General features: G+C 46.0%; 2 protein-coding genes across 2 annotated transcripts; both read right to left on the reverse strand.

Moving 5' to 3' along the window:
* Positions 1-985: 985 nt before the first annotated feature.
* LOC123090170 (uncharacterized) lies at positions 986-2,058 on the reverse strand. Its single transcript, XM_044511593.1, has 2 exons — positions 1,798-2,058; positions 986-1,703 (listed from the first exon to the last, which is right to left on the reverse strand). Exons 1-2 carry the CDS (start codon positions 1,880-1,882, stop codon positions 1,060-1,062), a joined length of 729 nt encoding a protein of 242 aa, XP_044367528.1. The 5' UTR covers positions 1,883-2,058; the 3' UTR covers positions 986-1,059.
* A 302-nt stretch (positions 2,059-2,360) lies between these two features.
* Positions 2,361-4,157, reverse strand: LOC123078241 (uncharacterized). The gene is made up of 5 exons (XM_044500668.1): positions 3,659-4,157; positions 3,412-3,579; positions 3,105-3,353; positions 2,494-2,775; positions 2,361-2,390 (listed from the first exon to the last, which is right to left on the reverse strand). Exons 1-5 carry the CDS (start codon positions 3,821-3,823, stop codon positions 2,361-2,363), a joined length of 894 nt encoding a protein of 297 aa, XP_044356603.1. The 5' UTR covers positions 3,824-4,157.
* Between the last annotated feature and the right edge of the window lie 23,057 nt (positions 4,158-27,214).

The raw sequence follows: 27,214 nt of genomic DNA on the forward strand, positions 1-27,214 counted from the left end.
TCACCTTCAAAGGTTTATATGTCTTCTTTATCAGGTGGTGGAAACAACCAACAGGGAGCGGATCATATCTGAATCCGGCTTTCCCTTTGGTCCGGCTTATGATCATATCTCAATCTAGCCGTGATCACTTGGGGGCTTCCTGTTCAAACATAGGTCGTATTCAAACCAAAGAGAACATAGCTGTCGATACCCATTTTATCGGCATACTGCCAAACTCACTTGGGGGCTTCTTGATCATATTTGAATCATAGCTTAACCCCTTTGGGTCTGACGTGGATCGTATTCGAATCAGCGTCATTAAACAACTCTTATGGTCACTTGAGGGTTTCCTGTTCAAACATAGGTCGTATTCGAACCAAAGAGAACATAGCTGTCGATACCCACTTGATCGGCATCGCCAAAGCCACTGGGGGCTATATGATCGTATTCGAATCTTAGCTTAACCTCTTTGGAATGGTTCACTGATCATATTTGAATCAGAGGCCTTTCAAATTTTGTTTATTATTCATCATACTTTGTAAGTATAAATGTTCGATTATCGTGAGGCCTTTCTTGAAAGTACTATGGGGTTCTCATTCCACCGGGTTTAATATTGGTCACTTTAATTGTTAAGGGCCAGGTGAATATCATATGTGCCAACTTTCAGGAATTAAGCTTACCCTCATGATTTAGGTCACATAAACCGGCGAGATTACCAAAAGGATCATAGGTATGCTACTGTGATTATGTTTAACAAATATAATCATAAACCGGCCTTTATATGATGTTTTGGTTCGCACTCTGGGTTATCAATACCTTATGTGACCCCCGATGCGATAAATCGCCAAGGGAATTTTGCTTGTTTTATATGCAGGATAAGGCAAGCAAATTTAACATCAAGGAAATAAAAGATCAACATAAGCTGGAAGTATATAGCGATGGCGGCTTACGAAAGTATTAAGCGCCATGAACATGCACGAAGGCATGACAAAAATGGAGAGGTTTTTCTACCCTATTACAAGACTCCCCGAGTCTGAATAATGAAGCATTGTTTTCACAAAGTCATAAACGCCTGGCGGTTCACTCCTTTGGTGGGCTTGAAGATTCCGGGTTATCCTTCTCCGCCTCTCCGTCGGCTGCCCTGTCCTGGAAGGTTGACGAGGCCCAGTCAATGTCACTCAAGGCTTCAAACTCAGCTGCATCATCTATTAAACCGGCTGGGTCCACTTCAGGGGCAAAGGTATGCTTACGAGTTGGAGGGATCAGGCTGACTTCATCATAGGGAGGTGTTGGAATTCTCCGGTTCTCACTGTCATAGCCTGGCTGATACTTGGTAAGGTCAGTATCGTTCCCAATGAGAGTAGCCACGGGGCGTATATCTTTGACATAGGCGGTGAAATCCTGTTCATCAAATACGGTCCCATCCTCTTTCAGACTCAGGTATCCAAGAGCGAGGTCGGCCGGGTCTAGTTCTGGAATCCATGCTTTTGCCCGGCTCAACGCGGCGATGGCCCCGGCTCTTGAGGACGCCCGCCTTAGATCTTGGACCCATTGAGGTAGCACAACAAGACACTTCATCACGTCTCGCAGGAGGTGGGGAACGTCATTTGATAAAGCTACAGCGGCCAAAGCACATTGTGACCCGGTGTACAGTTGCTCCACTAGAGTATAAACCGCTTTCAGCTTGATCAACATGTTCTGCTTGAGGTTTGTGCTCCTGGGGCCTGCGTTCATAAACATAAGGTGAGCTGGAGATAACGATTAAAATAGTCATCAAAGGAAGGATTACAATATTTGAGGTTATATACAGTAACTTACCGAAGATGGCTGAGACCATTTGAGATATCTGGCGCTTTAAGCCGGATAGCTCGGCTGTTGCTTCTGCAAGTGATGCCTCTGCCATCTCGGCCTGGGTCACCAGTGAAGCCTTTTCATCAGCCCATATTTTCTTCTCCGCCTCAAAATTCTTCTTCAACTTCTCTTGTTCAGAGACGCTGAATTCAAATTTGGAGTTGGCCTTTTGAATTTCAAGTTCTTGAGCTGTCAGACGGCTCTTCAGGTCAGCAATCTCCGACTCAAATTGACTTATGGTGGCCTGCATTGATGTCGGGTTATAGTCAGAATCATGGTAAGATAACATTAAGTCCCAAGCACTTTGCAAGCAAAGATACTTGACACTTGGGGGCTAATGTATGCTGAAGAAGTTTTAACTTACAATGCTGGTTCATGCAAATTAAGTCCCAAGCACTTTGCAAGCAAAGATACTTGACACTTGGGGGCTAATGTGTATCGCAAGTTCAAGGTATCATGTTACAACCGGGTTAAATATCTTCTTTCTAAACCGGACAGAGCAGTGCTAAGCAGTTTTCTAAGTCTACAATTTATTTATTCATAAGCAATAGACTTGGGGGCTGATACAGTAAGTATGATTCAGATAAGGGGCATAAGTTATACCTCAGATTTTTGTTGTATTTGCTTCACCATGTCAATTTCCAGGTCACGGCTGCTATGTACTTGATTGAGATAGCCAGAGACTATATCGCCAATGCTTAAATGAGTATAGTCAGCAATGTCTAGCTTGGCCTTTCGGTGTTCCAGCAGTTCCTCCTTAGCAGAGCACTTGGCAAGGACAGTGGGCTGCCCTGGCTCAACAAACTGATTCTTTAGAATCTCAACTTCCGGATCAATTGTCTTGGCCGGGCTAGGAGCTTTCGGGTTATCAGAGCTGTTGAGAGTATCTTCGGCGGGTGGATCAGAGGTTGGTGCTGGAATGTCATAGGCTGGTTCAGGCGGCGGCTGATGGGTAGAACTGTTAGGATCAGTCGTGTCAAGCTCTGGTTCAGTCACGACTGGGTCTTGGGACGGCTTACTCTTTTTTGCCCTCTTACTGGGATTCACTTGTACGCTATGGACAAAGGCAGAAGGATGAGTACAAAAGCATGAGTAAGGTAAAACATAAGGTAAACAAAAGTACATTACCCAGGGGCAGTTTTGAAAGTCGGCATGTTAGATTGCATAGACTCGCCGGAGGAAGGAGAGGTATCCTGATAATTGGAGTCAGATGAATTGAAAGGTTGACGAATTAAACCCGCCAAAGGTAAAACAGAACGTAAATCGGAGATAACCTCAGTCTGACGCTTCCTGATTACGTCAGGTAAGCCGGAGGAGAGCTCTACATCCTTGCTGGTCCGGGTCTGCCTCCGGCTTTCCAATTGTTGTTGCTTCAAAATAAATTGAGGATCTTGGTAAGCCAAAGGATGTGAAAATCTTACTTTCCGGGTTACTCTTCGAATTTTCTGACGCGGCAAGGGCTCGGAGTCGGAGGAGATTATAGTTACCACTTCCTCGACGGCTCGGCTGTTCCCCGTGTCTTCCTGAAAAGATTTAATGTCAGTAAGGTGATGATAAAGAGTCAAGGGAGTTAGAAGTTACCTCTTCTTCATCGTCATCAGTGTCGTCAAGTTTAAACATATCGGAAGCGCTTGGCTTCCTCTTCTTCGAAGTTCTAGTCTTGGCGGCTTTCCTTTCAGCTCTTTTTGCCGCTCTGGCTTGTTTGGCCGCCTCATGGTCATACTTGACCTTCCAGAAGTTGTCATCGGCCTGTAAAAAATAATAAGGAATTATGAATAAAAGCAAGGTATAACATGGTAAAGAGTATTCATTGAGGTTGATGACTTACTGCGGGGGCCGGGTTCTTCTTGCAGAAAGGAAGTAAGCCAAAGGCATTACTAGTCACCGTGCCCTCTTTCAACAACGCTTGGGCTGTAGCCTCCACCACATCATCTGGTAAGTCGTCGGGACTATGACGCAGTGGGTCATCCTTTTCGCCAGTGTAAGAGCACATTAAGCCAGGGCGGCGGCTTAACGGGATCACCTGCCAGGAGATCCAGACTCGCACCAAATCAATACCGTTCAAGCCATTACCTAAGAGGGCTTTGATCTTCTTGATGGTAGGGGCAAGTGATAGACGTTCAACAGCGGTTAGCTTATCCGGCAGCGGGTGATCTGATTCAAGTCGCAGAGCGCGGAAGCTGGGCAGAGGGTTATCGTCAGCCGGGGAAGTGTCCTAGCAATAGAACCACGTCTGATTCCAATCCTTCGGATTTCTCGGTAGTTCAGCATAAGGAAAAAGGCAGTCTCTCCGGCGCTGAATCGAGATGCCACCAAGTTCTAGACTGGGCCCGTTGGCACGTTCATTCTGCCGGTTTAAGTAGAATAGCTCTCTGAACAAAAGTAGATTGGGCTCTTCTCCCAGGTACACCTCGCAGAAGACTTGGAAGTTGCAAATATTTGACATGGAATTGGGCCCGATGTCTTGAGGTCCGAGGTCAAAGAAATGCAAAACATCCCTGAAGAATTTTGAACCGGGTGGGGCAAATCCCCGGCTCATATGATCCGTAAAAACTATCACCTCCCCTTCTTTGGGCTGAGGTTTCTCCTCGGACGGGTCAGGGGCATGATAAAACATGACCTCCTTCTTGGGCAGATGGCCAGACTTCACAAATTCAGGCAATTTGCTCTTTGTGACAGTGGATTGGACCCAATTACAGGTCACAGGAGCCTTGGTTGCCTTAGGTGCCATGACGTAAGTGGAAGCCTAGGACAAAATAAGAAGCTCCGGTTCAATTTTAGCCCGGAAGGAAAGTATTTTTAAGTCTATTCAAAATGGCGGCTTAAGACAGGGACTAATGACATATGACTAATTATATCTGGTCAGTTAAGCCGCTATGAATATCAGAAGCAATTAAGTTATTTTAAACCATCAGGAATAGGTAAGGTTGTGATTCAGTGTTATCTTTTTTAAAGCCGGCGGTGAGAGTCGCTGCGACTAAATGGATCCGATAGAAACGGATTTTGCCTAAGTGCCGCACAAACAGGTTTCGTAGTTGGCAGATATTATTTTGGATCAAACAGGTGCACAACAAAGAAAATATTCTAGACCTAAAACTAGTACAGATAAGTTCATCAGTTCTAAACAAGGCTTCTGTATAGAGAAGAGGAATCTACTTGCATTCGAAATGGGTGCGAAATAGCTACCGCATCAGTTAAATATCATCTTAAGGATCAAGAAATGACGGTGGTGATGAAATCTATGAGGGGTTCCTGACGAACAGCAAAGAACACCGAGGAACTCGAAGGTCCTAATGCGGATCTGAGGAACAAGGAGGAAACTTACAGATGCAGAGTTGCTGCGGAGGTTCGTCGCGGTTTTCTGGTCAAATCAGGTTGATGTCGGCCTGAGTTGGCGAGGACAAGGAGATCTGCGGCGGCGGTGGTGGCGGAGCTCGAGCGGCAGAGAAACAGTGAGAGGAAGAAGACGACCGATGGGGGAGAATGGAAAAGACCTAGGTCGTGCCTATTTATAAGGAAGGGCTGACTGAGAAGGCGCGAGAAACGAGGAGATTGGATATCATTATCCAGCGACCCCGATGCCTTGGGTTTCAAGACAATCAGTAAAGGCAACGATCCGTTGAAGATATAGCAGAATAAAATAAGGATTTAAATGGAGATGACGTCACGACGGGTTAACATGGATCCAGAAGATGACGTCATGGCGGGTTAAACCCTTTTGCATAGACAGAAGACCGAAGGCTTATTTCTTAAGGTATTTTAAGATTGACATGAACCGGTTCAAATCAATCTGGGGCCTAATGTTGGGGATATAACTATTTGTGTAAGCCGCCCAGGGGGGCGGGTTACGCAAAGAAGACTCAGCAGAAAGAAGTCTAAGACCAAGCATGAAGATGGCGGTTGAATAAAGGGCCTAAGGCCCACGGGCGGCTTAAGGCCCATAGTGATAAACCGCCATGATGGTATGACTTGTAACATAAGGTAAATTTAACCAGTCACCGAGCCGGACACTGTCTATGAGCCGGCCGGGACTCTATAGGCCGCAGGGCATCCACCCGTGTATATAAGGGGATGACCCGCTGGCGGCTTAGGACAAGAAACAACTCATCGAGAACCGGGCATAGCGTATCTCGCTCCCTGGTCATCGAAAACATCAAGCAATACCAACCCAGCTAGACGTAGGCCTTACCTTCACCGTAAGGGGCCGAACTAGTATAAATCTCTCGTGTCCTTTGTCCCGATAACCCCTTTAAGCTTCCTAGTTGCGATGGCTCCACAACTAAGTCCTTGCAAGAGGACATCTACCGTGACAATTCCATGACAGGCGGTGTACCGGGATGGGCAATGAATCAAGAGTGACATATATGAAAAATTATGAAGGTGATTTTGCCACAATACGACGTCAACTACATGATCATGCAAGGCAATATGACAATGATGATGCGTGTCATGATGAACGAAACGGTGGAAAGTTGCATGGCAATATATCTCGGAATGGCTATGGAAATGCCATAATAGGTAGGTATGGTGGTTGTTTTGAGGAAGATATAAGGAGGTTTATGTGTGATAGAGCATGTCGTATCACGGGGTTTGGATGCACCGGCGAAGTTTGCACCAACTCTCAAGGTGAGAAAGGGCAATGCACGGTACCGAAGAGGCTAGCAATGATGGAAAGGTAAGAGTGTGTATAATCCATGGACTCAACATTAGTCATAAAGAAATCATATAGTTATTGCAAAAATCTACAAGTCATCAAAAACCAAGCACTACGCGCATGCTCCTAGGGGGATAGATTGGTAGTAAAAGACCATCGCTCATCCCCGACCGCCACTCATAAGGATGGCAATCTAAGAACACCTCATGTTTCAAATTTATTACACAACGGTTACCATACGTGCATGCTACGGGACTTGCCAACTTCAACACAAGTATTCTTTAAGCTCACAATTACCCAACTAACATGACTCTAATATCACCACCTCCATATCTCAAAACAATTATCAAGCATCAAATTGATCATAGCATCCAATTCACTTCATACAAAAGTTTTTATTCAAATTACCATGCTGTTTAAGACTCTCAAAATAATATAAGTCAAGCATGAGAGTTCATCTATTTCTACAAAATAAAGCCACCGTCGTGCTCTAAAAGATATAAGTGAAGCACTAGAGCATACGACAAACTACTCCGAAAGATATAAGTGAAGATCAATGAGTAGTCAAATAATTGTGCAACTATGTAAAGACTCTCTAACATTTAAGAATTTCAGATCTTGGTACTTTATTCAAACAGCAAGCAAAACAAAATAAAATGACATGACGCTCCAAGCAAAACACATATCATGTGGTGAATAAAAATATAGCTCCAAGTAAAGTTACCGATGGACGAAGACGAAAGAGGGGATGCCTTCCGGGGCATCCCCAAGCTTAGGCTCTTGGTTGTCCTTGAATATTACCTTGGGTTGCCTTGGGCATGCCCAAGCTTAGGCTCTTGCCACTCCTTATTCCGTAGTCCATCGAATCTTTACCCAAAACTTGAAAACTTCACAACACAAAACTCAACAGAAAACTCGTAAGCTCCGTTAGTATAAGAAAATAAATCACTACTTTTGGTACTGTTATGAAATCATTATAAATTCATATTGGTGTAATATCTACTGTATTCCAACTTCTCTATGGTTCATACCCTCCGATACTACTCATAGATTCATCAAAATAAGCAAACAACACATAGAAAACAGAATCTGTCAAAAACAGAACAGTCTATAGTAATCTGTATCAAACGTATACTTATGGAACTCCAAAACTCCTACCAAATTAGGAAGTCCTAAGCAATTTGTTTACCAATCCAGATCAAAAAGAATCAGATCAAAAGCCCGTTTCTGTGAATTATCAAAACTAATTTACTGGGTGCAAAAGTATCTGATTTTCAGCAGGATCAACACAACTATCATCGTAAGCTATCCTAAAGGTCTTACTTGGCACTTTATTGAAACAAAAGCTATAAAACATGATTACTACAGTACCATAATCATGTGAACACACAAAAACAGTAAAGGTAAGTGTTGGGTTGTCTCCCAACAAGCGCTTTTCTTTAATGCCTTTCTAGCTAGGCATGATGATGACAATGATGCTCACATAAAAGATAAGAATTGAAACATAATGGGAGCATCATGAAGCATATGACTAGCACATTTAAGTCTAACCCACTTCCTATGCATAGGGATTTTGTGAGCAAAAAACTTATGGGAACAATAATCAACTAGCATAGGAAGGCAAAACAAGCATAGCTTCAAGATTTTCAACACAAAGAGAGGAAACTTGATATTATTGCAATTCCTACAAGCATATGTTCCTCCCTCATAATAATTTTCAGTAGCATCATGAATGGATTCAACAATATAACCAGCACCTAAAGCATTCTTTTCATGATCTACTTGCATAGAAATTTTATTACTCTCCACATAAGCAAAATTCTTTTTATTCGGAATAATGGGAGTATCATAAGAGACTCGAATACTATAAATTGTTTCCACATTAAAAGAGTAAAGTTCAGAAAAAGGGTAGTCATAATCATGACAAGTTTTATAAATATAATCATCACTACTTTTTATAGCATAAGTTTCATCACAATAATCATCATAAGTAGCAACTTTGTTCTCATCATAATCAATTGAAACCTCTTCCAAAATAGTGGAATCATCACTAAATAAAGTCATGACCTATACAAATCCACTTTCGTATTCATCATAATAAGATTCAACATCCTAAAAATAGTGGGATCACTACTTCCTAAAGTTGACACTCTTCCAAACCCACTTTCATCAATATAATCATCATAAGTAGGAGGCATGCTATCATCATAACAAATTTGCATATCAAAACTTGGGAGGCTAAAAATATCATCTTCATTAAACATAGCATCCCCAAGCTTGGGACAAACATTAATTGCAACAAATATATTCTCAAATATGTCATCCTCATTAAACATAGTTTCCCCAGGCTTGGGCCTTTTCATATCATAAGCATAATCACTCTCATCATTAATAGTATGAATAGCACCAATAGTATAGCAATTATCATCATCACAATGAGTAGTAGGAGCAACATCATTTGGGAGGAATACCTTTTTACCATTGCTTCTTCGTCTTTTCTTTTTCTTCTTCACACCATGTGTGGGTTTATCCTTCTTTTTTGAGCTCCTTATTGATGAGATTGGTTGAATAGAAAGCTCCTCCTCGTTACCTGATTCATCATAAGAAATAATAGGAGGATATTGGGAAGTCTCTTTCCTTCATTAGTATTCTCATCATCTTCTATTTGTTTTCTTTTCTTTATGTAATTGGCAATATAAGGATTTTCAATGCAATTCACCGCACAATACATATAAATTTCCTCTAGATCAAAACCAAGAACTCTCTTAAGGGCAAATTCTGGAATATTCTTAGATATACTTTTCATTTCTTCATAATCCAAAAGCAAACTAAGTTCATTATGATGTGCAAGAGAAATCAAATCATCACAAATTTTGGACACGATTCGATCATGAAACAATTTGCATTGGGGAGTTAAATGATCACGTTCATTGCAAAGTTCACAAGTACGATGAAGAAAATTTAAATTTTCACCACAGACATCTAGCCTTTCTTGCAACCATTTAGTTTCTAAATGCGTATGCCTCTTGCAATATCTATCTTCCCTATTTGGTGTGTACTTGCAAACCCAATGCACTCCATAAAAATTGGCATGCTTATAGGAGACATTCAAAGAGTTCTCTCAAACAGATGACTCAAAAACTAGTGCAATCATCATTAGTACTATGGATATTCAAAGAGTTCATACTAACAACATTGCAATCATGCTCCTCATTCAAAGATTTAGTACCAAACATTTTATAGACTTCTTCTTCTAACACTTGAGCACAATTTTCCTTTTCATCATACTTACGAAAGATATTAAAAAGATGAAGCGTATGAGACAAACTCAATTCCATTTTTTTGTAGTTTTCTTTTATAAACTAAACTAGTGATAAAACAAGAAACTAAAAGATTCGATTGCAAGATCTAAAGACATACTTTCAAGCACTCACCTCCTCGGCAACGGCGCCATAAAAGAGCTTGACGTCTACTACACAACCTTATTCTTGTAGACGTTGTTGGGCCTCCAAGTGCAGAGGTTTGTAGGAAAGTAGCAAATTTCCCTCAAGTGGATGACCTAAGGTTTATCAATCCGTGGGAGGTGTAGGATGAAGATGGTCTCTCTCAAGCAACCTTGCAACCAAATAACAAAGAGTCTCTTGTGTCCCCAACACACTCAATACAATGGTAAATTGTATATGTGCACTAGTTCGGCGAAGAGATGGTGATACAAGTGCAATATGGATGGTAGATATAAGTTTTTGTAATCTAAAAATATAAAAACAGCAAGGTCGCAAGCGATAAAAGTGAGCGTAAACGGTATTGCAATGCTAGGAAACAAGGCCTAGGGTTCATACTTTCACTAGCGCAAGTTCTCTCAACAATAATAACATAACTGGATCATATAACTATCTCTCAACATGCAACAAAGAGTCACTTCAAAGTAACTAATAGCGGAGAACAAATGAAGAGATTATTGTAGGGTACGAAACCACCTCAAAGTTATCCTTTCTGATCGTCTATTCAAGAGTCCATAGTAAAATAACATGAAGCTATTCTTTCCGTTCGATCTATCATAGAGTTCGTACTAGAATAACACCTTAAGACACAAATCAACCAAAACCCTAATGTCACCTACATACTTCAATGTCACCTCAAGTATCCGTGGGCATGTTTATACGATATGCATCACACAATCTCAGATTCATCTATTCAACCAACACAAAGTACTTCAAAGAGTGCCCCAAAGTTTCTATCGGAGAGTCAAGACGAAAACGTGTGCCAACCCCTATGCATAAGTTCATTGAACCCGCAAGTTGATCACCAAAACATACATCAATTAGATCACGTGAATATCCCATTGTCACCATAGATAAGCTCGGCAAGACATACATCAAGTGTTCTCAAATCCTTAAAGACTCAATCCGATAAGATAACTTCAAAGGAAAACTCAATCCATTACAAGAGAGTAGAGGAGGAGAAACATCATAAGATCCACCTATAATAGCAAAGCTCGCGATACATCAAGATCATGCCAAATCAAGAACACGAGAGAGAGACATCAAACACATACTACTGGTACATACCTCAGCCCCGAGGGTGAACTACTCCCTCCTCGTCATGGAGAGTGCCGGGATGATGAAGATGGCCACCGGTGAGGGATCCCCCCTCCGGCAAGGTGTCGGAACGGGGTCCCGATTGGTTTTTGGTGGCTACAGAGGCTTGCGGCGGTGGAACTCCCGGTCTATTGTGCTCCTCAATGTTTTTAGGGTATATGGACATATATAGGCAAAAGAAGTCGGTCAGCGGAGCCATGAGGGGCCCACGAGGGTGGGGGGCGAGCCTAAGGGGGTAGGGCGCGCCTCGCTGCCTCATGGCTTCCTCGTTGCTTCCCTTACGTCTACTCCAAGTCTCCTGGATTGCTTCCGTTCCAAAAATAACTCCCCCGAAGGTTTCATTCCGTTTGGACTCCGTTTGATATTCCTTTTCTTCGAAACACTGAAATAGGCAAAAAAACAATAATTTGGGCTAGGCCTCCGGTTAGTAGGTTAGTCCCAAAAATAATATAAATGTGTATAATAAAGCCCATAAACATCCAAAACAGGTAATATAATAGCATGGAACAATCAAAAATTATAGATACGTTGGAGACATATCACCTGCTCTGCCTCCTCGGGTCTCCGGATAGTCTCCTCACCGCCAGCGACCTCCCGCCGTTGGCTTCCATCGCCGTCAACGGAATTTTGCTCCACCGTTGTCGCCGTAGCGAACTCCCGCCAAACTAGGGTATGGGTTCGACTCTATGTGCTAATTCCTTACTCTGATTCATAGCACATTGCTTTACCATGATCTTTACCACGTATGCAAACGATCTATCCACAGAAAACATTCTTTAGATTAGATTTGATTTGAAAATTTAGGGTTAGTTCTCCGCCGAACTCATCTCGGACCGACCGAGTTGTAGAAATCGGTCTCACCGATTTGGCTTAGGCCATTGCACATGCGCTTTTCGGTCTGACCGAAAACTGCAAATCGGTGCGACCGAGTTCGACTCTCTGTGAAACCCTAGCAATCTCGGTGCCACCAAACTGTGACTCGGTCTGACCGAGTTCACTAGTTTAGGCTCTAAAAGTTGCTTTGGTATCATCGATTTTAACAAATCAGTAGCTCCAAAATGCTTTCTATGGAGAACTAAAACTAAGTTTTTGAGTCATCTGTTTTGCAAAATCTCTGCACTTTGTGATGCTCATCTATTCTACCTCATCTACATCTATTCATAGGGTCTGCTGTCAGTGTGTTTGCCAAGATGTCTGACGAGAGTGACAGTCAGAACAGATCTGAGGAACAAGTGGAATTAAGTGAGGGTTCTGATCCCTCAAGCAGCTATGATGAGGGCAGCAGGAGCACACCAATTAACTTGCCCAAGGCAGCCACCAGTTCAAGAAAGAAGAGAACCTCATATTTAGAGGATGAGGACTATGTGGCTGTTGAGAATGAGGCCACCTCAAGGAAGAAGGTGCTGAAGAAAGAGTATGGCACATCTGCTGCAACTAAGCCAGGGTTGAACAAGAAGGCACCAGAAGAAGGACTCCTATGTCTAAGGCCAGAGCCTCCACTCAAGAAACAATGGAGTTAACTCTTGAACCCAAAGAGGCTGGAGAAGGAAAGAAGAGGAAGGAGAGGGTCAAGAAGACCATTGCCAGAGTCATTGGCAAGCCCTCCATGATGAGAGATCCATCTGATAATGAAGAGGAAGAGGATGTTGCACCAGCACCCAAGGCACAAAAGCTTATGGGGGACGCAATCAAGTCAGGGGCTGCTCCATCAAAGCCCAAGACTGCTCCCAAAGCTGCTGCTCAAGCCACCAAGTCTGCACCCAAGAGAAATGTTGGTATCAAAACCGGCGGATCTCGGGTAGGGGGTCCCGAACTATGTGTCTAAGGCTAATGGTAACAGGAGGCGGGGGACACAATGTTTACCCAAGTTCAGACCCTCTCTATGGAGGTAATACCCTACTTCCTGCTTGATTGATCTTGATGATATGAGTATTACAAGAGTAGATCTACCACAAGATCGTAGAGGCTAAACCCTAGAAGCTAGCCTATGATTATGATTGTTGTTGTCCTACGGACCAAACCCTCCAGTTTATATAGACACCGGAGGGGCTAGGGTTATAACAGAGGCGGTTACAGAGAAGGAAATCTACATATCCGAATTGCCAAGCTTGCCTTCCACGCAAAGGAGAGTCCCACCCGGACACGGGACGAAGTCTTCAATCTTGTATCTTCATAGTCCAACAGTCCGGGTGTCCAAGGATTCTTGCTGCCTTTATAAGGAGATAAGGACTCCTCTTTTTCACCCACGCCTTCTTCTTCCTCTGCTCATCCATTCTCTCTCGCTCGAGCTCCAGCGCCCAAGCATTCACCTTCTCCGCCCAAAAAGGCCCTCCGAAATGTTCGGATCGGGAGCAGGAGGCAAGTGGATGGCCTCTACCGTCCGGGAGAAGGACATCAAGAAACTTCGGGAGGCCGGGTATCTGGCCAAGAAGATCAGCCACCGCCTCCCGGCGGCGGGACAGATCATCCCTACTCTGGAACCCTACGAGAGGGTTGTATTCCTTCCTCATTTTGTCTGCGGGATAGGGTTTCCCATCCACCCATTCGTTCGCGGGATTATGTATTACTATGGGATCGATTTTCATGATATATCACCCAATTCCTTCCTCAACATCTCGACATTCATCGTCGTGTGCGAGGCCTTTCTCCGCACCCCCCCCCCCACACACACACACTTCGGCTTATGGCTGGAAATGTTCAACGTGAAGCCCAAGGTGGTGAGCGGCGAGCACGCTGAGTGCGGAGGAGCCATGGTGAGCAAGATGCCCAATGTCACATGACCATCGGGTACCTTCAATGACTCCGTCAAGGGATGGCAACAACAGTGGTTCTATGTCACCGAGCCACGTGGCACAAAGTGGGCCGCAGCTCCCGAATTCCAATCCGGAGCTCCACTGCGGCTTACGTCCTGGCCCAAGAAGGGCCTGAACTGGTCTTCGCCCGATGAGGTGTCGGTGCTCCACACACACGTCAAGGGTATGGAAGATAAGAATGTCAAACTTGTCAATGTTGTCCAGGTGATGTTAGTTCGTCGAATTCTCCCTTGCCAACACAGGGCTTGCCATTTATGGGAATACGACCCGGCCAAGCACCAAACCCTACTAGGGTTCTTCGACTCATCGCACGAAGACATTTGGAAAGTGCTTTTTAAGTCCGGCAAATCGTGGCCGGACTCAGCCGAGGACCGCGGGTATCAAATGTCCCGACCTGCGAGTTCGGTAAGTCTCTGTACGTTGGCAAGTCACATGCTTTATCTGTATAATCTGAGGGAAATGCTTAATGTGTTTTTCCACAATCCTCCCAGGTCTGAACGAAGAAGGCGGGGCGGATCTACTGTCCGGCCCCACTGCCAAAAGAACCAGCTGGCCCACTTCTGACAAAGATACTGGTCCCAGCGCCTTATAAGGCGCCGAAGAAGAAAGCCGTGAAGGAGGTCAAAGAGACCAGGGGCGGCCTTCGTCGCCGAGGCACTTCGAACACAATATCCGAAGACTCTGATGCCCGCTCTTCCTCCAGAGAGGACGAGGAAGAGGGGGAAAACCAATCCCCCCAGCAAGGGGAAGAAAGAAAAGGATGGCCTCCACACAATTGGAGGCTGAGTCGCCTAAGAAGGGAAAGGCTCCCCTTCTGGAGGAATCCGCCACCGCGACCGACAGCAGCCCGGAGTGGGATCCCAGGGTCCAGCCCCTGGTGAAATCGTGAGTATATAAAATCCGGACACGTTTGCGCGTCTAGACTCACTATTGTATGACGTTTAATCCTTAAGCCACACTGTTTTGCAGTCTGGCGAGGTCCTGCGCCGAACAATCCTCATCGGAGGATTTACTGGGCTCGGATGCTATGGACGGCGGGACACCCCCAAAGGCCCCCTCCCCAAAACACGGGAACGACACCGAGGCATCGTCCCAGAGGGACCTAGGCCAAGGAGGGGGTGAAAAGACCGTCAAGGCGGCGCCAGGGGGTTAAACTTTGGTGGCCGGACACGCGGGAGACAAGGCTCCCATGGGCACCAACGACGGGGGCTATCTTGAATTCGGCCCCCAACCGGACACAATTCCGAAGACCGATAAGGCTCCGGAATCAGGCAGGCAACCTCCCTCGGCAGGAGGGGGTGCACCTGTCCCACCGGCAACCTCTGCCCAACCAGGGGTGTCGGATACCTTATCAACGACGCTGAAAAGCGCCTCCATCCTTGAGGAGCACCGTGCCCTTATGGGTGCGGTGATTGAAAAGATTCAGTCCGCTGAGAGCGGGCTGAATGAAGCCTGCATCAGCCTTATAACGGGCTTTAAGGTATGTTGTGAGGTTGCAAAGAGTGTTATAGTATAGGTAGTAGCCCCTGATACACTGTTCGGTGTTTGAAAGAAAGAACCGGACAGAGGATCAAATACACGATCGCAGGAGACTCACCCTGTGGTACCTCTCCCTCTTTTTTATTTATAAGCAGGCATCTGCAGAGACTGCCGCCTCTCATACTGCGGAACTCTCCAGACTGAAGCAGAGTCTGGAGCGGGCCGAAGAAGAACTTGGCCAATTGAAAAAGCAGTTCGAGGATAAGCAAGGTATGCGAAAAACCTTGTTCGCGTTCAGCACGAATGAATAACTGAGTGTGATGAAAATATTTTCATGATGTGCTCTAGGGGCGATGACCGAAGTTGAGGCTCTTAAGAAGGCTGTGGCCGAGACCGAGAAGAAGGCAGCCGCAGAGCAGGCTCTTCATGAAAAGCACGAGGCCAGGGTTATTGAGGCTGAGCAAGAGCTCCAAGAGGCCGTGAAGAAATGCGAGACCTTGGAGCAGAGTTTAACGGAGAAAGAATCCAAACTCACCAAGGCTCGGCAAGCCACACGCGGTGCCCGGGAGGAAGCCCGAGGCGCCCTGCAGGAAATCCAGGAGGCGAGGAAAATCGCGGCGGGTAAGGCTTTTTCTATGCAAAGCAAAATATTTGAAGGGAGAAAATCACGTTACTAATTTGAATTCGGATTTCTCCAGGGGTATTTGTGGAATTGCCGCGCAGCATATCTGATGCCGCACAATTCTACCGAGCCGAAGAAAGGAGCACTGCCGAGAAGCTCTTCTTGTCGTAGTATCTGGCGCCAAAGTATCTAGTGCCCTTTGCCGATCAACTGAAGCAGTTGATCGAACTGCATAAGGTGGCCGAACTAGCCATGAAGGATTTAATTATCCGGCTATGGCCTGCCGAGCCGATTCCCAGCAGCTACTTCGGGCTCATGAAGCGGCTGGTGAGTGCCTGCCCTCGACTTGAAGTCATCAAGCGGTCGGTCTGTATGGAAGGTGCGCGAATGGCCTTCGCCCGCGCAAAGGTGCACTAGACGAAGATGGATGCTGAAAAGCTGATGACCGAAGGACCGCCTGAGGGGAAGGAGCACCGCAAGACCGAGTTATATTATGATAGTGTCCTGAAAGGATCCCGTCTTGTAGCAGAGCAATGTGCCAATGACATTATATTCCCATGAATACATTCATGTTGTCCTATGCAATGTTTGAACAAGGTCATTTAAATGACATAATGCCTGTTATTTTGGAAATTTTACCTCTTGTGCGGCCGTTTTATATATTAACCTTGAGAGTTGGCCAGTCATCGGCTTCTGCCCCACGTAGGAAATACGGGGGTGTTCGGGATGAACCTGAGCACTCTTTACCCCAGTTTTGGGTCCTTGAAGAAGGTGTTCAGTGCAACGAACCAGGCAATCGGACTATAAGGCTTTATCACCCTCACTTAGCCATAGGAGTTTGACAAAATAAAGGTAGGCGCAGCCCTTGGTGTTCGGAAGACCGCACTAGGGGCTCTATAAGCACCTAATCGGAAGAGAAAGTCGATCCCTCGCATGCTGCATTAGTTATCGCATAGTGCGGAAGAAATCCTTAAAGATTTTATAACCTCTCGAACAGCTGACCAGCTCACGCCGTATCATGACAGTCAGTTTTCGGCTTTCTCTACTGAGGCGCTCGTCCGGAAGAACCGGGACGCAATCGTAGTAGTTCTCCCTTTACTATCCTAGCCGATATAGCGGAACGTAGGGTAGCAAGCACAGGAGCCGGACAACCCAACTATTGACCTAAGACATGATTCGGAGCCGATGCATATAATGCTATAAGTTCGGGGTGCCGAACGACCGTGAAGGTGCCTGGACTTTATTGCCGTATTATGGGTACGACGAGGCCCCTGGCATATTAAGGCATATCGTATTGTACGAGTGCCTTTTCACAAAGAGTGTCAATAAGAAGCAATAGCAAATGAGCGTCATATAAAGCCACATGTTATAATTAAATAATAGGTTGATGCGTACGAGTACAGGTAATGTGATAAAAAGAAATATGACTTCGGAACCTGCTGAGACCAGGCGGGGGAGGCTGTGTGCGGATCCGGGTCGTAATCGGATGGTCCTCGAGGGGAATATCTAAGGATTACCTTACGTGTTCGAGCTGTTTCCCTTCTTGGTATATTTGTCCGTTCATGAGGTTGGTCGCCATGTCGCCAGTCCTGGCCTACACAAGAGTGGACCTGCAAAGAAAATGCAAAGAACGTTTTGTGTGCCACGAAGCGGTTTAAGCCGCATTGTGTGGCCTATCATAGCTTTGCCTCCATCTACTGCCGGAGTGTTTAATTGAGCTCTTGACGAGCTGGGCTATCCTGCCGCGAAGTAGTTCGGACTCGTCTGATGGTGTCCGGAAGCTTGGCCGTCGACTCAAGGTTCGATTGAAAGATGCCACTCTGTGCTTCTACTGTTAAGGCGGCGGTGTACTCGTTGGCACGGAGGGAGCGGTCGGCCTTGCCATTAACTGTTATGACGCCGCGCGGACCGGGTATCTTGAGCTTAAGGTAGGCATAATGTGGCACCACGTTGAATCGAGCAAACGCGGTTCGTCTGAGCAATGCGTGATAGCTGTTGCGGAAAGGGACGATGTCAAAGATTAACTCTTTGTTGCGGTAGTTATCCGGTGGTCCAAAGACTACCTCCAGAGTGATGGAGCCTGTACAACGGGCCTCCGCACCTGGTATAACACCTTTAAAGGTGGTTTTAGTGGGTTCGATCATTGAAGGATCGATATCCATCTTGCGCACTATGTCTTGATACAGCAGGTTCAGGCTGTTGTTGTGACGCCCTCGATTCAATCATACACTAATCATACACGCAAATGTGTACGATCAAGATCAAGGACTCGCGGAAAGATATCACAACACAACTCTAGACATAAATTAAAATAATACAAGCTTTATATTACAAGCCAGGGGCCTCGAGGGCTTGAATACAAAAGCTCGATACACAAGAGTCAGCGGAAGCAACAATATCTGAGTACAGACATAAGTTAAACAAGGATGCCTTAAGAAGGCTAGCACAAAAGCACAACGATCGAAGAGGCAAGGCCTCCTGCCTGGGACCTCCTAACTACTCCTGGTCGTCGGCGGTCTTCACATAGCAGCATCCATCGGCGGTGGCATCTGGCTCCAGGGATCCACCATCTGGTTGCATCAACCGGAAAGAAGAAAGAAGGGGGAAAAGGGGTAGCAAAGCAACCGTGAGTACTCATCCAAAGTACTCGCAAGCATCAGATCTATACTAAAGTATGCACTGGTATCAAATGGAAGGTTTGTATATGTGGACTGAACTGCAGAATGCCAGAGTAGGGGGAGGACCTAGCCGATCGAAGACTAGCATCTTCACGCAGCTCCGAGCATCTTGCAGCATGTAGAAGAGTAAAGAATAGCAGTTTATAATTAACAAGCATGTTGTAACATTAATGCCCAGAGATCCTTCCTCGACTCCCTGCGAGAAAACAATCCCGGAGCCACATATCTCAAGTATCCATTTGTAGTTGTATAAGATCAGGATATAAGTCTGAACGTTCATTATCATGGACACGGTATTTGAATATATAACTTCCCTGTAAGGGTGCACCACGTTACCCAACACGCTCGATCACTCTGGTCGGACACACCTTTCTGGGGTCAATGCCCGCCCTCGAAAGATCAACACGTCGCAGCCCGACCTAAGCTCAGCAGAGAGGTCCCCGCCGGTCTACATCCTAAGCACTCCGGGGTCTGGGCCCATCGCCCGTTGCAATCCGGGTCGTTGTGCGCAACGGGATACCAGCACCACCCGTGAAGTGGATGGCACGATCCGGCCCGGCCACAATGCTGAACTGGACGTCTGACAAAGCTTCGGCTGATACCACGACGTTGAGGTCCATATCTATTCTCGCGTGCTGGTTAGTGCGTAAAGGCCAGAGGCCAACTCAGAACAAATACCCAAACCATAGTGTATTATTAGCTTGCGGAGACGAGCAGAGACTCACGATCGAAAGTGACCCCGTCGCCCCGTCTCGTGGACTTACGACAAGGGTTCAGAATGCCCGGCCGTGCCACGTCATTATCTTGCGGGTGCTCTCCGGGCCCGCCCGACTTTCACCAAGGTCTCAAGTAAAGTCATTGTAACTGTGTGTCCAGACATCAAGGGGAAAACCCGAGGAATCACCCCCGGTGGATTCCACTCAATGTAATCATCAAGGTGAACATAAGAGGGACCACCCTCGAGGTTCACACTTGAGGTGTTGAACGACAGAGCCGTATCGGGAATGGTGAAAGAGGAAATCACCCTCGATGACCACGACTGAATAGCTACACTACAGAATTATCATCAGGAGTGCGTTATGAGGGATCACCCTCGGCACTCGATAGTAGCTCTGCAGAGTCGAGCAACTAAAGGGCGTGACGTGATGTGAGGTGTCGGGCTCTGGTCGTCGATCACGTCGATCGAGGCGTCGATGATGAAGAAGGGGCAACAAGGAGAAGTGGGGGTCACTGATGGATCACTAACCAACCTATACTAAGCAGTTTAGGATAAGCAGGTAGATAACAATAACAGATACAAAAGCAGGCTATGCATCAGAATAGGAGCAAACAATAACAGTAGCAAAATCTAATGCAAGCATGAGAGTATAGAATGGACGATATTGGGATGATCAAAGGGGGCTTGCCTGGAAGCTCCGCTGAAAGGGAAGAAGAGTCGTCGTCGACGTAGTCCATCACAGGGGCATCAGCAGCAATCTCGGGGTCTACCGGAGAGAAGAGGGGGAAGAAACAGTAAATACACGCAGACATATGCACAACAAGATAATAAGCGGGGCTAGAGGTGTTCTAACGCAGCGTTAGGCGATACTGGCGAAGGGGGAAAACATCCGGGAAAGTTTTCCCGGTCACGGACATCTGTGAGACAGATGAACCGGAGGGGAAAGTTTGCAGGTTCGCTATGCTAGAGACGTGTGATAGACGAACGGACCGCGTGTTCGAATTCGTCTCGTCGTTAAGAGCAACTTTCATGTAGAAAACTTTTTCATCCGAGGTACGGATTATTTTATAAGATTTTTCAAAGTCTTAATAATATTCTAGAGTTTTTAAATTACTTTTAATCTGAGTTGACCAAGTCAATTTGACTAGTCAAAAGAAGAGCTGAGACCCACATGTCATGCACTATTTACCTAAACAATTAAATAAACCTAACTTATTTAATGGGGGCCTACATGTCATCTACTACTAGACTAACTTGGCACTAATTAATACTACTAGCTAAACCTAGTACTAAGAGGGGCCGGCCACTAAGCAGAACCCAGCCGGCCACACGCACGGCACACATACAACACACAACGCAAGGAGAGGTTAAATCTGTTCTCTGTTAGCAGAAGATAACAATTTGTGATCATATGATTTAAATCATGCATCAAATGGATTTGGTTCAATGGACACATTTGAGCCTTGTCAAGTGTACCACCATCCCATATATTTTTTTAGTCCTGTTAACAGTTGTTTAACCACAGATTAGGGACCAACTAGAGGCTTAGTCATTGTGAAAATAGAAAAGCTAGCTAGTAGCATCTACTGTAGTTACAAGTTCAGTAAGCAGCATTAGATTCAGTAGAGCAGCAGTGAGCAGCGGTGTGGCGTGGTCGAGCGCGAGACGAGGCAGGGCGGCGCTAGGCGGCGGCTCAGCCAGGCGGGGGCGGGCAACAGCAGGGCACAGCTTGGCGAGGGGCGCGCCGCATGACGACGGCAGCAGCGATTGCAAGGAGCAGCGACAGCGGGCAGAGAAAGCAGCAGCGGCACACGACGGGAGCAGCAGCGCGACAGCAGAAATAGAGCAGCAGCGGCTGCAGTGAGCAGCGGCGAGCGGGGGCGCGCGCGCAGGCGGCGGCCGATGCGCGGGCTGGGGGACGCGGGACGCGGCCACGACACGGTGAGAGAGATCGGCCGCGGCGGTGTACGGTGTCTACGGCGACAAATCAATAAGAAACAAAGGGGAAAGGGGCGACAGCTCACGGTGATCCTTTAGGCGAGCTCGAGGTGGTCGGGGAAGAACCGGAGCTGCGCGAATCGACGACGGCGGTCGACGACCGTGGCGGAGAAGATGATGACTGTGACGAGCGCACGAGGCCGCCCTGCTCGATTCGGCGCACGTAGGCGAAGCAGACGACGACGGTGAATCTCCTGGTCATCCTCCCAAGCGCCGGGGAGCATGGTGGCCATGAGAACGAGATCGACCATGGCGTCGGCAGTGTGTGTGTGCGGTGTCTGCGAGAGAACGGCGCAAGAAGGAGGGGAATGAGGACTAGGGCTTGGCGTGGAGAGGGAGGGCGACTAAGTAGGCGCCGGGGGAGGGCGGATGAGCGCCACGGCGACGCCCTCGGCCGTGGCGGCCATCGCCGGTGCCCACGTCTTCCCCCGTGAACAGAGCAGGGAGAGGGTGGCTAGTTGGGTCGGCCACTGTTGGCCTGGTGGGCCGAGGCCCAGGGGAGGGGAGGGTCTCTCTCTTGTTTATATTTTTGCTTTTGTTTTACCTTTTACTTATTTTCTTTTTTTTACAGTTTTAATTATTTAAGTTTAGTTAAAATACAAAAGTAGTTTCTAAATTAGTATTACTGTTTATACCTCTGCCACAAAAGGTTCTAGCCCCAAATAAATTAGTTTGACATTTCATAAATATAAAGGGCATTTAATTAATTGCCACTATTTTATTTATTTAAGTGTATTTAAATATTCTATAACAATTTGGTTTCTTCACCAACAATACTTATGAATTATTTGCTACAGCTTGCACATTTTAGTTTTGACGTTTGGAAACTTTAATTTGTTTGACTTTATTTTTAAATTTTGAATTTGAACCGGTTTCGAATCAACGCGAGTTTAACAACAGTAATCGTGGTGACGTGGCGTCATTAGCGTAGGGTTACTGCAGCTTAATTATCCGGGCGTCACAATTCTCCTCCACTACAAGAAATCTCGTCCCGAGATTTAAGGGGTGGAGTAAGGGGAAAGACTTGAGAAGGACGGAGCTCATGACAAGATAGGTACCTGAGGGCTATCTCACTAAACGTGGCATAGATGCATCTCTCGAGTTGAAATTTAAGGAAGTCATCGAGAGCGAGATAAGAAGGTGTAATAAGAAGGTTCAACTGGGTAGGCAATCGTTCATTGCTTGAAACAGAGGGTGAAAGGGGTTCAGAGCAATGGGAATAAGTATTGCGTCTAGTACCAGAATAGATCACTAGGAAGGTAGCTCGTGATTTACATACGAAGCCATGTGCAAAGAATATTTCGGTGTCAAGGTTGTACAGGAGAGTTAGGTTTCGATCCTGTGGGGCTGTGGGTTATGGGCCCACCATGTGGGTTAAAAGCAGGAAGGGTGCTAACATTTTGCATGGTCATGATAGCAAGGCAGTTCAGAGGATAGCTTGTCAGTTATGTTGGCAACAACGTTGATACCAAGGACGAGGGATGAGGAGAACCATTTTCCTGCTCGTTGAAACGAGGCGGACCAATAGGCAAAGTTCTCATCCATCGGTGGTTACCGGAATGTCACCCACAATAGTAGCAGGGTCTTACTGACAAGGTTTGCACACCGAGGTGTTTACATAAGCAGGGAACTGTCACTGCTCAAATATGTTAGGTTGCAAGAAAGGTTAATCAAAACAAATGAGACTCAAAACAGTTATCGGTGTTCTCGAGTGTCTAACAACTCAGAACTCGTGGAGGATTGGAATCGGCGAGAAATAATAGTAGATGAAGAGCTCATAAGAAGTTATGTAGTTCCGTGATATTCTCGAGATACCGGAGGGTAATACTCGAAGGTAGAACAAGATAGAGGTTGGACAGGTGAAAAGATTTGCAGAAGACAAGTACTTCAACTTGTCCGAGAAATGGGATCAAAGAAGAACTATATGGGCGGAACCACGGTTGCAAAGGACCAAACATGGTTACAAGATGAACTTATCACAAGGGGATTATTATTATTACAAGAAGCTTCCATGATAAGTTCCACATCGGGTCCATGAGCATGAACACAAAGGCTCAAGGTCGACTCCCACTTTTCCAATGCATAACCTTCCATTCACTTCTTGCATTTGAAGAAGTTGTAGCATTGAAATGTTATCCTAAGAAACGCTAGTAGATATAACCCGCACAATCTTCGGGTACACACGGATTTAGGGAAGACATAGATTCAACCCATAGGGGCATCTTAGGATCATATACCACAAACTTCATGAGTAAAAACTTAAACCCGAAAGCAGAGTATGGTTAAAAAAACAGAAGATACAATTTACCAAAGGCATTATGTATCCGAGGAAAGGATCACAAGGTTATTGGAAAAGGAAGACGTTGTCGGATAAGATCCAACCAAGGATCTGGTGGTCCACGAAGGATCTAATGTGAGCAACGGTACTCAACCAGAAGAAGAAAGAATGCAAGAGGTCAGGTTATAGAAACAACTGACTAATTCAAAGCTCAAATCCAAAGGAATATTTCCAAAACGGGGGATCAGATGCAGAGGCTCTGATCAAAGACAAGTAAGTAGAATAGACATAGATTGATAATCAATCAAGGTTTGATTCGCCGAATACCAGCTCATGTCCGGAGTGACGTCTGAACCAAGGGGAGAATTTTAAATAGGACTAATGATCGCGAGCATTCACGAACGAATCGAATCAAATGCTCAAAATTACGATGACAAAGGATGCTAATGAGTATTGCTAGAGAAATGGAAGTAACCATAATGCAAGCAGATAAATATTAGCCGAGCAATAGTTGCAGAGGATTATCGGAAGGTCGGATCGTATTCCAAAGTATCTTGTGAATCACATGAACAACTGTGGATGAACGGATACTCGGCAAGCGCGAGTAATTATCCGTAGGGGTACTCATGTGGCAAGGAACTGCAGGGCAGTAAGCATAAAGAATTCTCGGAACATCAAAGGATTTTTCAGGACATCTTGTAATAACAAGAGCAACAAGGGATGAAGGTATGAACAACAACATAGATAGTTACGCATAAGGATTTATGGGTGGTAGGGATTGCAACGACAAAGGGTACAAGGGTCTCGGAAAAGGATCGGAGAGTATCTTCAGAATCTTCTGGTGCACCAAGCCATCATCTGGAGTGAAGGGCTCTCCGGAAGGAAGTATTTACGAAATCCTAGAGTTAGAGTTAACAAAATCATTTAACCCGAATAGAAGAGAGATCAGAATCCTAGAGTATAGACGAGGAATAAAAGATCATAATACCACCCAATTGGCGACGTGGGCCCGTAAGCCACACAACCATGTTAGTAAAATAGTTTTTCAAAGACTAGACTCAACTTCGGCCAAGGAGTTGGAAAGGGGGATCCTACAGGCAGTCGGCTCTAATACCAACTTATGACGCCCTCGATTCAACCATACACTAATCATACACTCAAATGTGTACGATCAAGATCAAGGACTCACGGGAAGATACCACAACACAACTCTAGACACAAATTAAAATAATACAAGCTTTATATTACAAGCCAGGGGCCTCGAGGGCTCGAATACAAAAGCTCGATACACAAGAGTCAGCGGAAGCAACAATATCTGAGTACAGACATAAGTTAAACAAGGATGCCTTAAGAAGGCTAGCACAAAAGCAACAACGATCGAAGAGGCAAGGCCTCCTGCCTGGGACCTCCTAACTACTCTTGGTCGTCGGCGGTCTTCACGTAGCAGCATCCATCGGCGGTGGCATCTGGCTCCAGGGATCCACCATCTGGTTGCATCAACCGGAAAGAAGAAAGAAGGGGGAAAAGGGGTAGCAAAGCAACCGTGAGTACTCATCCAAAGTACTCGCAAGCATCAGATCTATACTAAGTATGCACTGGTATCAAATGGAAGGTTTGTATATGTGGACTGAACTGTAGAATGCCAGAATAGGGGGGAGGACCTAGCCTATCGAAGACTAGCATCTTCGCGCAGCTCCGAGCATTTTGCAGCATGTAGAAGAGTAAAGAATAGCAGTTTATAATTAACAAGCATGTTGTAACATTAATGCCCAGAGATCCTTCCTCGACTCCCTGCGAGAAAACAATCCCGGAGCCACATATCTCAAGTATCCATTTGTAGCTGTATAAGATCAGGATATAAGTCTGAACGTCCATTATCGTGGACACGGTATTCGAATATATAACTTCCCTGCAGGGGTGCACCACGTTACCCAACACGCTCGATCACTCTGGCCGGACACACCTTTCTGGGGTCAATGCCCGCCCTCGGAAGATCAACACGTCGCAGCCCGACCTAGGCTCAGCAGAGAGGTCCCCGCCGGTCTACATCCTAAGCACTCCGTGGTCTGGGCCCATCGCCCGTTGCACTCCGGGTCGTTGTGCGCAAGGGGATACCAGCACCACCCGTGAAGTGGATGGCACGATCCGGCCCGGCCACAATGCTGAACTGGACGTCTGACAAAGCTTCGGCTGATACCACAACGTCGAGGCCCATATCTACTCTCGCGTGGTGGTTAGTGCGTAAAGGCCAGAGGCCAACTCAGAACAAATACCCAAACCATAGTGTATTATTAGCTTGCGGAGACGAGCAGAGACTCACGATCGAAAGTGACCCCATCGCCCCGTCTCGTGGACTTACAACAAGGGCTCAGAATGCCCGGCCGTGCCACGTCATTATCTTGCGGGTGCTCTCCGGGCCCGCCCGACTTTCACCAAGGTCTCAAGTAAATCATTGTAACTGTGTGTCCAGACATCAAAGGGAAAACCCGAGGAATCATCCCTGGTGGATTCCACTCAATGTAATCATTAAGGTGAACGTAAGAGGGACCACCCTCGAGGTTCACACTTGAGGCGTTGAACGACAGAGCCGTATCGGGAATGGTGAAAGAGGAAATCACCCTCGATGACCACGACCGAATAGCTACACTATAGAATTATCATCAGGAGTGCGTTATGAGGGACCACCCTCGGCACTCGATAGTAGCTCTGCAGAGTCGAGCAACTAAAGGGGCGTGATGTGATGTGAGGTGTCGGGCTCTGGTCGTCGATCACGTCAATCGAGGCGTCGATGATGAAGCAGGGGCAACAAGGACAAGTAGGGGTCACTGATGGATCACTAACCAACCTATACTAAGCAGTTTAGGATAAGCAGGTAGGTAACAATAACAGATACAAAAGCAGGCTATGCATCAGAATAGGAGCAAACAATAACAGTAGCAAAATCTAATGCAATCATGAGAGTATAGAATGGGCAATATCGGGATGATCAAAGGGGAGGCTTGCCTGGAAGCTCCGCTGAAAGGGAAGAAGAGTCGTCGTTAACGTAGTCCATCATAGGGGCATCAGCAGCAATCTCGGGGTCTACCGGAGAGAAGAGGGGGAAGAAACAGTAAATACACGCAGACATATGCACAACAAGATAATAAGTGGGGCTAGAGGTGTTCTAACGCAGCGTTAGGCGATACTGGCGAAGGGGAAAAACATCCGGGAAAGTTTTCCCGGTCCCGGACGTCTGTGAGACAGATGAACCGGAAGGGAAAGTTTGCAGGTTCGCTATGCTAGAGACGTGTGGTAGACGAACGGACGGCGTGTTCGAATTCGTCTCGTCGTTCTGAGCAACTTTCACGTAGAAAACTATTTCATCCCAGGTATGAATTATTTTATAAGATTTTTCAAAGTTTTAATAATATTCTAGAGTTTTTAAATTACTTTTAATCTGAGTTGACCAAGTCAATTTGACTAGTCAAAAGGAGAGCTGAGACCCACATGTCATGCACTATTTACCTAAACAATTAAATAAACCTAACTTATTTAATGGGGACCTAC

The sequence above is a fragment of the Triticum aestivum genome, chromosome 1B, assembly GCF_018294505.1.
Source record: "Triticum aestivum cultivar Chinese Spring chromosome 1B, IWGSC CS RefSeq v2.1, whole genome shotgun sequence".
Classification (NCBI taxonomy): Eukaryota; Viridiplantae; Streptophyta; class Magnoliopsida; order Poales; family Poaceae; genus Triticum; species Triticum aestivum.